Below are 11886 nucleotides of genomic sequence, written 5' to 3' on the forward strand. Positions count from 1 at the left end.
TTTCTTCACCGCTGTGAGAAGCAGTCTCCTGGTGTGGCTAAGGAGCTATTAAAAGAATATTTAGTAACTTTAGCCAAAGGGGACTTAAAACTTCCTCTGAAGATATTTCAACATTCCAAACCAGATGTAAGTAGAAACTCTAATATCTTAAAAAACATCTGTACTTTTCCCCCTACAGAATTAGGTTCTATTGATTAATTTTTTAAAAAAATCCTTTAATATCACCGCAAATTGCATTTTTGTTTTTAATAACAGGCTTTGCACGTAATTTTCCTTTAAACAGAAAAAGAAATGGTTGTCATTCTTTAAAAATGTTTCAACAGTTGAGTCCAAAATTTTTTTTTGGAATTTCATAAGCTTATGTTTATTTTAACTGATTTACTCCAGTTTGTTGACTATTGTATTTTGGAAACCGGCTATACCAAAAAGATGAACAATTGATAGGTATTGAATTCTCACTATTAGAAGGTGCTATACAAGTGTTAACTCATTTAATCCTTATAACAATCCTATGAGGTAGATATTTTTATTAATATTACAGGAAAAGAAAATTGTGATACAGAGTTGTTTTGCAGTTGCCCAGGGTCACATACTAAGGAGTGGAACTTGGGTTCAGACATTCTAATGTCACAGCTATGTTCTTAACCATCATGCTTTACTGTAACACCAATAGAAGAAAAAAGATTTGTGCCTTTGACTACCTTCAGATTATTTATGAAAATCTTTAGGATCTCATTAGGAGATCTTATAATTATTCTTAATAACTCTTATATTTGCTTAAGACACCTGTATTTATCTCTCTGTATTTCTATAAGGTTCAGATAGTTGTTCAGCATACTTCTGCAAAGTAGCCCCTTAATTTAGCCATAGATCGAATAGTAGTTCCGCTTCCGCTGGTGGTGACTCAAATAGTTGACTGAGGTGCAGAATTTTGTAGTGAGATTCAAGCATTCGATTGGAAGTGGCCTTCAATGACTTCTGCTTGAATCCCAGTCTCGAATTCTAACTAAGTGTACTTCCTTGCGCTGGGTTTTGTTAGCTCTCTGCAGTCCACTGAGATACATGGTCCTAGACCAGTATAATCCAGCTGAAAAGGAAAGCATTGCTTAGTTAACCTTACCTATTTTTGGGTTTCTGGAAGGTTTGTCTGTGAGAAATATACCTGTTCATTGACTGTTTAAAATTTCCCATCTTCTTATACGCAGTTTCCACTTCGTATTCTGGTTTTAAATTGAGGGTGGTTTACTATGAGCTGAGGGTGGGTTGCTTTTGAAAGCAGAATACTGTGTGAGAAGCAGGATGGATTGGATATGAATGTTTTATGAGGAAGAGAGAGGTGACTTAAAATTTTTGTCAGTAATCTTGTTCTTGATACTTCTTCCTTACAGAGTCTTGTAAATCCTTTGTATATAGTCAGTTTTTTGTTGTTGTTTTACTTGACAATTTAACATGTTCCTTTTGAATAAAACATAGGGCCATTTGCCTTCGTGGAAATGTGTAAATATCAAAGCAGAGAACGGTGGTGTGGCTGGGCTCTTCCCTTCCAATCCAACCTCTATATTTCTATCAATGTTGTCTTTCTATCTCACAAATCTGATCATGCCATGATCCTTGGGAAGCCTCGAGGGGCTTGCACTGCCTGCAGGGTGAACATCGGCCTCTCTCAGTGGTGTGGGAGGTTCTTTGCCTTCTGCTTCTAGTCTGCCTCTTCGGCCTCATCTCCCTCCATGAATGCACTGGTCCACTCACTCTGAAGTCCTCACCTGTCAGGTTCTTCAGGCCTGTTTGTGTCCTTATAGGCTGTTCCCTTTGGGATCGTTGGCCCCCTTTCCTGCATTTAAAAATCCCTGCCTATCTTTCACGATCCTGCTCTCTAAGATTCCCTCAGCTGTGAAACGTCCCATGACCTATCTGTGCTGTGACAGGTCTTGTACCTGTCTCTGTAATAACTCATGGCACACTGTGTTATGATTATTTGTTCACATGTCTGTCTGTCTCTCCCTTTGTTTCTTATGTACACCCTCTATGTCTCGTGTATTTCTTTATTACTGGGGACTAAATTTTGGCAGGGCGAATGAATGAATGATTGAAATTGGGTTTTATTATGATGTTTCAGATCATTTGATTACATTTGTTTGCTTTAGTAGCATCGTGCTTATTCTTATTTCACCTGTCTACAAAAAGAATGTACCTTGGATCTGCCATGAATCATACATAAAGTATTTTCAGTAATATAACATGAACAATGGTTTCTGTATCAGACAGCCTAGGCTAAGTTATGCTGCATTAACAAATGACCTCTAAATCTTAGTAGCTTACAACAGCAAATATTCATTTCTCACAAGTGTCATATAGGCTGTGGTTGGGGTTCTGTTGTTCCATGTCTTACTCATTCCAGGACTCAAGCTGAAAGAGCAGTCCCAAGAAAAAGAACAAAGTAGAACCACATGTGGCTCTTAAAGCTTTAGCTCAAAGTGATTCAGGTTACTTCCTTTTACCTTTCACAGGCCAAAGGAAGTACATGGCTTAGCCTGATGTTAGCAGAGCAAGGAAGAATAATCTTATTAGGATGAAGTGGGTAAATAATTGGGAACAAGAATACAAATACAAAGTTGTGGGGTTTTTTTGGCATTCTCATGTCTTTTATAATATCCTAAAGCACTCATCTCTGGTTTTAAGCCTTTGCTCTTTGCTCAGATCCACCTTTGGAAAGTGAAACTTGTGAAGAAACTTGGACAAGTCTGGATAGAGATGAGTTAGGAATAAAATATTCTTTCTTCTTATATTGTTCTGTCTTCTCTACTAGTATTTTTTTTTAATGCATCAGTGCATCACATTGTGGATTTTTAAAAATAAAATATGGTTTCTGGGCCCAACAGAGATAAAACGAATTGGTGTTTGAGGACTATGTGTTTGGGGAGTATGTAATGTGCGTTTGACAATTTATCCGGTGATTCTGATGGAAAGTCAGGATTAGGAACAACTGCTTTAAATGTCCATTTCTTCTTTTAACGAATGAGAATTCACTACATATTATAATTTCTTACGCAATCTTTTTCTGATTATATAATTCAACAGCAATTTTAGTTTTTAAATTACTTTTTCTAACTTAATGCTTATTCTAGAATATTTATAAAACTCAGAAAAACATAAAGATAGAAATATCATTGACTAGATGATCTGAAAACCTTTCTGCTCCAAAATATCTAGATGTGTTCATTTGATTATTTTTTTAAAAATCTGGTTAATTGCCTAGCCGAGCTTATAGGAAAGCAAAGCAAATCTCTACAGGCCAAGTAAAGAGGAAGGTAGAAGTCTAAGAAATACTCACGAGAAGAAGACAGTGGCTGAGTGGGGTGGGGGTTATAGTGCCGAAAGCCTCTGTAGGAGTGAATTTCAGTACCTCCTTGAGGAAGAAGATGAAGTCTTTTAAAGTGGTGAGTTAGAAGTGAGACTTCTTCATAATGTCATGGCTCTTTAACAGTCGCATTTCTCTAATTAAGAGTGAATTTGAACTTTTTCTCATATATATAAGAGATATTATCTCTTTTTTGGTGCATTATTCATTCCTGTGTTTTCCCCATTTTTCACTTGGATTTTTGTTCCTTTTGTGCCTTAGTTTTTTAAAAAACCCATATGCATTAGTATAGTTAGCCCTTTTTTTGTGGTATATATTGTGAATATTTCTCCCAATTAGTAGGTTGTCTTTGTTTATGGTGAATTATGTCATGCAAAATCATCTTTTTATTTTTGTCTAGTCCAATCAATCTTTTATTGCCTTCATATTCCAAGTCAATAAGAGGAAGCCTTTTCTACTCCAAGGTTAAAGAAGAATTCACTCCTGTTTCCTTCTAGTGCTTGTATGGTTTTATTTTTATATTTAGATTCTCAATCTATTTGGAGTTTATTCTTTTGTGTGGTGAGGGATATAGATCTCATTTTATGTTTTCCCAGATGGCCACCTAATTGCTCCAGCACCATTTATTAAAAAAACGCGTCTTTACCTGAGTGATTTGAGATTTGTGGTATACAGAATTTCTATTTATTTGTGGCTCTAATTCTGGAGTCTTTTGTTGTTCCACTGGTCCCTTTGTCCACGCACTAGTGCCACACTGTTTTAATATAGAGATTTTATAGTTTTTAAGTCTGGTAAGGGAAGTATTTCTTTGTAGACTTTTTCTCTAGTTCTTTTTTTTTTTTTGGCTGTTCTTTTATGTTTGTTTTTATGTTTGAACTTTGATATCAGCTTGTCTAGTTCCACAAAATAACTAGTGGATATTTTTTATTGTGATTATATCGTATTTATAAATTAACTTAGTGAGACCAATATCTTTATGATGTCCAGTCACCTGTTCAAGAAGAGGCAATATCAAAATATTTGTTCATGTCTTTTTGAGTGTCTTTCAGGAGTGTTTAAATTTTTTCCTCGTATAGGTTTTGCACATTTCTTGTTAAATTTATTCCTAAGCATTTAATTTTGTTTCTGTTATAAATGGAATTTCCTCTATCCTCATTTTCTCTGTTTATTGTTTGTGTATATGAAATCTGTTGATTTTGTATGTTAATTCTGTATCCTGAACTTCACTAATTTTTTGATTGCTTGATTTCCTTGGGGTTTTCCAGTATCCTATCTTATTGTTCTTTTCCTAGTTGTCTATAGTGCATAATGTTAAGACTTTTAAAAAACCTTTACATTTCATCTTGCGATGCAGTATGAAAAATAATGTGCTATTCATGGTGGGGAAGACTTATTTCATTGACTTCTTAGAAAGTCCTAGATGGGCTTTCTTCCATTATCTCGAGGTGGGGCTAGTGATGGTTTAATAGTCACACTAAGATGCTAGGACAAGAACGATGGAAATAAGGGGAAGTGTGTTTTCCTATAGTGTACGAAGTTAAGTTACATCTCGTAGGGAGTCTAACAGGGCAGGAATGAAAATATCTTAAAAATTTGAGCATTATGATTCACGTACTAAGTAGATTGTATTGAGATAGATACACTGAATGGCATAGAAAGAGAACAAAAAAAATCAAAGAGATACACAGAAGAAAAAGGACTTATGCACGATGGTAGTAAGAGGATTTAGTCTTTGGGCTGGCATTTACTGAGCATAGATGAGAGACTGTAGAAATCTGAGAAAGTCCAACTGAAGTCAAGTCCAAATGGAGATGAAACTGGATTGTTAGGGAGGTTTAAATAGGGCCAGATAAAGTTCTCGAGAAGACATTCCAGGTAGGATTAGAATAAGACAGGGAGACATAGCCTGACTACTGCCATGTTTAGATAAAGGCAAGGCTAAAGAGTTTATTCTTTACCTTTCACATGAAGGACAACTGCAGGGTTTTCCACAGATTTTGAACATATATGATCAGATGTGGACTCTAGAACGTTTAACTTCCAAGTGACACTTTAGTGTCTCAGGGAAGGAAAGACAGGAAGCAACATGGTGGAGGAAAAGAACAAAGACTTTGGCTTCAGTTTCAGCTGGTGTCCCAAATTGTTCCTTGACCGAAACTGGTTTCAGTTTTTTTGTCTTCCCGGGACACTCTCTTATCATATGAGGTCTTTATTACGAGGTTCTCCCTCAGTCTCTTCCATTCTTCCTGTACGTGAAGTTCTTCTGAAGGATTGTGAGAGCCGGTGTTGGCTTGGTATAGGCTCCGACTCCTGGCTTGATGGTGATCAGATCTTTCTGTGCCTTGAGCAGGTTATTGTTCTCCCTGTATAGTTTCCCCTCTATGTAAAATAGAAATAGGACTAGTACTAACCTTACAGGATTGTTTTGAGGATTTATGAACTAATATATGTAAAGAACTTAGAAACCGTACCTGGCACATAGTAAAAAATTAGGAAAAGTTAGCTATTTTAATTAATTTTTAATACTTTTATTACCTGCTTGTCCCTGTTTCACCAGTTTGCAGCCTTGGATAACTTTTTGTCCAGTGTTGATGACAAATTAATGGTTTTTTTATTTTCTTAACACCTTGAAGTAGGGTATGTAATCCTTTAACTCAACTGCTTTGAAAAAAACTTTATTTCTCCAGTAGCCTTGAATGTTTCTTCTTCCCATTCAATGATGTGATTTTTTTTTACTGAGAAAAGGCCTTCATTTGGCAGTTTCCCTCCATCACTTTCTTATGTTTCATATTTCTATTAAAACATTGAAAACCACTAGATCTTTATTATAGAAATTACCTTAAACTTATTTTGTTGTTGAAAAGGGCTCTGATGAGATAGTTTGAAACTTCCATTTTGGCTTCGGTGGTGTTAATAATATAAGCATTCTACATGTATTAATTTATTTAATCCACACAACAATGCTGTTAGGATGTCATTAATATCCCCATATCATAGATGAGAAAACCAAGGTATAAATCTGTTATTTTTATATCCCAGAAAATACTAAGAATGGGAATCTGTGGTTGGCAATGGGAAGTCTTGTATCCTATATAGAAAAGTGACCCAAAGTAGCCATTTTTCTGCATCAGAATATGGAGTGTGTTCTGGGATTCAAATATTACTGCATTACAATGCGACTTCTTTCAAATAGAATGTACGGTTTAGTTAAATGACTAATATATTATGCATATTAAAAAATAGTAACTTCTAATATCTCTGAATATTAGTTAAGGAATTTTATATATTTTTGTAATTGAAACACATAAAATTTGGCTTTAGGGTTAAATATGTTGTTTTTAATGAATTGCCTTTTTAATTCGCTGTGTTCTGTCTTGAATGGGTCATAAATTGAAGAATCTGCTTTTAGCAGATGTGAAGCTTATGGGTACAAATTATCTTTTCTAGCTGATTCTGTAATTAAAATGTGATTTCATTTAGAATTATTAAAGATCCCGAAAGTCTGTAAGCTAAAGAAAAATCAAGATTTGTTTCTGCAGCTGATTAATTGCACTATTTAATATTCTGTTGACAGTGGTACTGAGATATAAAAAAAGTGACTGTAAATCTATTGACATTTAGTACATTGTGCTTTATTTTCTCTAGCTGCAGAAGAAAATTATTCCTGATCAGGACCAACTGATGGCAGTAGCATTAGAATGCATCTATAACTGTGAACGAAGCGATCAGCTCTCGCTTTGCTATGACATATTAGAATGTCTACCACAAAGAGGTTATGGGTAAGAATCCGCAGGGTGCCAGTCTTGTTGTGTCTTTTTATTCTAACAGTTAAAATGAAAATGTTTCTGCTCTGAATGTTCATTATAGAGAATTTGGGAATATAAAAATATATAAAGAAAATGAAATCATCTGCAAATCTGTTGCCTAGAGATAAACTTTTGTTTTTCTAGCAGTGTATGGAAAGTCCTTATAATTTTGTCAACCTTGATAATTCATTATCCATTAAAAAACAAAAATACCACTACCACCCAACCAAAAATACTCTTCGAAGTGTATGTGTTTAAGCTGTGTTTCTATTTAAGGATTTTCCATATTTGTGAGCTAGTTGTATTTCTTCTATGAATTGTTTGTTCTTGGGCTTTGCCTATAGTAATCCCTTTAAGTAGTGACATATGAATATATAGAATTTATTTTTTTCTTTCACTTTTATTGAGATATAACTGACATACAGCACCATATAAGTTTAAGGTGTACAGCATAATGAGTTGACTTACATATATTGTGGAATGATTACCACAATAAATTCAGTTAACATCCATCGTCTCATAGATACAAAAAAAAGAAAGCGAACGTTGTTTTCCTTGTGATGAGATCTTTTAGGATTTCCTCTCTGAGCCATTTTCGAATATGACGTACAGCAGTGTCAGCTACACTCATCATGCCGTGCATCACCTCCCTGATACCTAGTCCGTATTTGTCTTATAACTGGAAGTTTTTACTTTTGACTACATTTTGATCTTTTTCTATCAGTTTGGTGGTGTTTTTGTTTGTTTTTTGTTTTTTGGTTTTTTTTTTTTAGATTCTACATATAAGTGAGATCATACAGTATTTGTCTTTTTCTCTGACTTATTTCACTTAGCATAGTGCCCTCAAGGTCCATCCATGTTGTAAATGGCAGGATTCTTTTTTTTTTTTTTTAAGGCTGAATAATAGTATTCCATTATGATAGATCATATTTTCTTTGTCCATTCATCTTCTAATGGAGACTTAGGTTGTTTCTATGTCTACTATAAATAATGCTGCTGTGAACATGGTGGTGTCGCTATCTTTTTGACACAGTGGTTTTATTTCCTTCGGATCTATACCCAGAAGTGGAATTGCTGGGTATTGTAGTGGATGCAGAGAGAATGAGGACGGGAAGAGGTCCCCCAATTATGTAGAATCCTAATGGAAACTTCCTAGGGGGTCACAGGTGGTGTAGACAGGCCTCGGAGAAAGCCAGCATGCAGGGCCATGCGTCTTATCTGTTTTATTGGTTAAAAGAACAGAAATAAATGATAGTTTTCCCCTTATCCTTATTAAAAAAATATACAGTTAATTTATAATTCTTTTTTTTGCCTTTTAGCAGAACTGAACTGAAAGTTCTTTAGAAAATTGTTACCCATCTCTTGCTAATCTATAATGGACAGTATTGTTCTACTTCAGTATTTTTTATCTTAATCTCTTGAGACATGAAAGATGCTGAATGAGTTCAGGAGATAAGGCTGAATTTTTACCTGGACAGTGTAAGGTTGTTATATATTAAATACAAAGGGAACATCATTTCTTTTTTTTTTTTTTCACTTAAGTGAGTTTTGAGTTTTATTTAAAAAGCTACTACTAAAATATAATTAAATTTTTTTCCTCTGAATCCTTTAGCGATAAGACAGAGATTACCACAACTCTTCATGACATGGTAGACCAACTGGAACAAATTCTCAGGTGAGAATAATGACCCTCTGTAGCTCTATGCTGATTAAGGAGGCCTGTCCAAGAAATACCACTTTAAATATGCCTACTAGTCATTTCCAGTTTGACCTTATACACGTTTGGCTTCCTTGGGAGTGAATTTTCTTAATAACAAATATACCACTAGCTTATGTTACAAACTGCAAGAGGAAGAAGCACATGGACTTTGAAAACTGGCAAGCTGTGTTCAAATCTGGGTGTCGCTACTTACTAGCTGTGTGATATTTGAGCCTAGGGTGTTCATATCTCTAATATCTAACTCATGAGATTGTGTAGTTAACATTAGATTAAGCATTTAAAGTGCTTTACATATAGTAGGTATTCAAGAAATGTTAGTTCTTGCAGTAATTATTGCATCTATTAGCAAACAATTATTATACTTCTAACTTTTCTTTTTCGGATGCTACGTTTGATTGAATATTTGGATTATAGCAAACTGTACTAGAATCTTCAAATAACTTTGTAGTGATATTCTTTTACTGTTGAATGAAAAATTAAGCTGTCTTTTTTAGAGACTGAGATTTCCCAATTTGCCATTTAAGAAGCCTAATACTGTTTACTGGTATTTATTTTTCTATGTGTACATCATTGTGCTTGTGTGTAATTTAAAAATATATGTATAAAATTATAATTTTAGGAATAATAAACTTGGTCCTTCCAATATGTAATTATAGAAATTGAAGGTAGTAACATCACTTTGTCATGGTAATATGTATAATAAAGTATAATAATTTGTAATCTATTAATTAGAAATTTTATTCATTCAAATTAAAGGACTTTAAAGATATTTTGAGTTGTATTTAAGGAAACATGTTTTCTTGAATCATAATATGTGAGTTTAATGAAGAATTAACTGTTCAGTTTCCTCAGGACCTTTATTTATTGTTACTTAGCCTGACTCTTGTTATTCTAAGTTCTGAAAGTTATACAATTTTTTTCTAGGAAAGTGTTTAACAAATCAAGCATCTCCTATTATAGGTTGGCTTGTGTCTCTCCTTTCTGTAGTCTCCATGAAAAACAGCATGATTTGACTAAGGCTTACTGGGTTAAGCCAATATAGAGTTAATCCTTACAAATCTGCATTGCTACCTTTGTTTCTCTAATAAAATTGCAAAGAACAATTTTATTTTTCTCTAATAAAATCAAAGATACAGTGAAGTAAACACAATTTATTCTACCATCCGTTCCTGGCTGTACGTGTGGGTGACCCTCATGGTCACATGGTGCTCTCAGCACCTCTAGGAAGTGTGACATCCTTTAGACATCTGGATGACACCCAGGTCTTTCACTGCTGAGCTTAATTACTGACCTTTTAAAAATAAGAACTTTTTATTCCCGTTCCACCTCATAACTAGTAAGAGTTGGTAAGTGTTTTAACATCACGTTGGGTGACATGACCCATGAAACCTATCTTTACGAAGAGTTATTGAATTCTATCCAGCCTGCCTGTAATCCTGGTGGTAGTTAATTCATAAACGTGAGAGTTGGCGAGACAGCCCCAGTATATATATGATGCTGATGATTATGAAATGGGATATCTCAAGAAGATTCACATGAGACCAAGAACGTTTGTGACATATCTTGTATTTTTGTAGTATGGATTCTTGAGAGAGATTGAGCCTTATGATATTTCCGTGATTCTCCAACTATAAAATTTTTTGTTTATTGCTTTTCTAGCAGCCTTGCCCATAACAAAATACTCAGTAGGATTGTTAAGAGTTAAAGCTGGGTATTGAAATGATAGATTTGCTTATTTTACTGACTCGATACTCTTAGACTACAGAGAATTGTACTAAAAGATTTTGACAAAAGGATATGTCATACATTTTTTTAAGAATGTATTCTTCCAAGTATATAGTAATAAAAGTCAGTAAGGGAAATAAGATTTGATATGTAATTCTTAGCTTTTTTTTTTTTTTTTTTTTGCTGAGAATTAATGTAATATGAAAAATTGGGTCACTCCATGTGCTTTTTTTTTTTTAAACTACCTAAGTGCTATTTGTATATTTAAGATTTTTAGACTTTTTTTTTGTTTGGTAGCACGTCTTTAAAAAAAATTCTTCTTTTATGTACAGTGTGTCAGAGCTCTTGGAGAAACATGGCCTTGAGAAACCAATTTCATTTGTTAAAAACACTCAGTCTAGCTCAGAAGAGGCGCAGAAGCTGATGGTTAGATTGACCAGGCACACCGGACGGAAGTGAGTCAAAAAATTAATTGATGCTTGTATATGATTAAAAATAAGTACTGTGCTTTTTCTTTTTTTGACTTCATTGACCTACCATAAATTGCACATATTTAAAATGTACAATTTGAAAAGTTTTGATATGTGTATAGACCCATGAAACCACTACATTCAAGATAATAAGCTTATCCATAATTCCTAAAAGTTTTCTCTTGCCCCTTTATAATTCTTTCCTGACTGTTTCTCCCCACCACACTCCCACCGCATCTCCAGGCTACCCCTGACCTAATTTTAAAAGAAATCATGCAGTACACACCTTTTTTGGTTTGTTCGTTTTTGTTTTTGTTTTTGGTTTGACTTCTTTTATTCAGCATAATTATTTTGTGATCCATCCATGTTATATCATGGATCAATAACTGATTTCATTTTATTTGCCGATTAGTATTCTACTGTATGGATTTATCAAGTTTTGTTTATTCACCTGTTGATGGACTTTAGGGTTGTTTTGAGTTTGGGCTTTCTCATGTACCAGTCTTTATGGGGACATGTACTTTTATTTCTTTTGAATGAATCCAGAAGTGTGGAATGGAAGGGTCATATGATAGGTGGATGGTTAATTTTAAAAAACTGTCAAACTGTCTTCCATAGTATTTGTATCATTTTATTTTCTAACCAATCTTGTAGGAAGGTTCCAGTTGCTCCATATCCTGGTATGGTCACTTGGAATGGTCAATCTTTTTAACTTTAGCTATTCTAATAGGTATGTAGTGGTACCTAATTTTGGTTTTAATTTCTTTCTCTAATGAGTAATAATGAACATCTTTTTATGTGCTATTT

The 11886-nt window shown here is 34.2% G+C and overlaps 1 protein-coding gene across 1 annotated transcript in view; it reads left to right on the forward strand.

Annotated features, from left to right (window-relative positions):
* NBAS (neuroblastoma amplified sequence) overlaps nt 1-11886 on the forward strand; it is a 267834-nt gene that overhangs the window by 99786 nt on the left and 156162 nt on the right. The window contains 3 exon segments of the mRNA XM_023528505.1: nt 7004-7137; nt 8777-8839; nt 10942-11064. Of these exon segments, the coding sequence (XP_023384273.1) occupies nt 7004-7137; nt 8777-8839; nt 10942-11064 (320 nt within the window).

Source organism: Pteropus vampyrus, unplaced genomic scaffold, assembly GCF_000151845.1.
Source record: "Pteropus vampyrus isolate Shadow unplaced genomic scaffold, Pvam_2.0 Scaffold28, whole genome shotgun sequence".
NCBI classification, from domain to species: domain Eukaryota; kingdom Metazoa; phylum Chordata; class Mammalia; order Chiroptera; family Pteropodidae; genus Pteropus; species Pteropus vampyrus.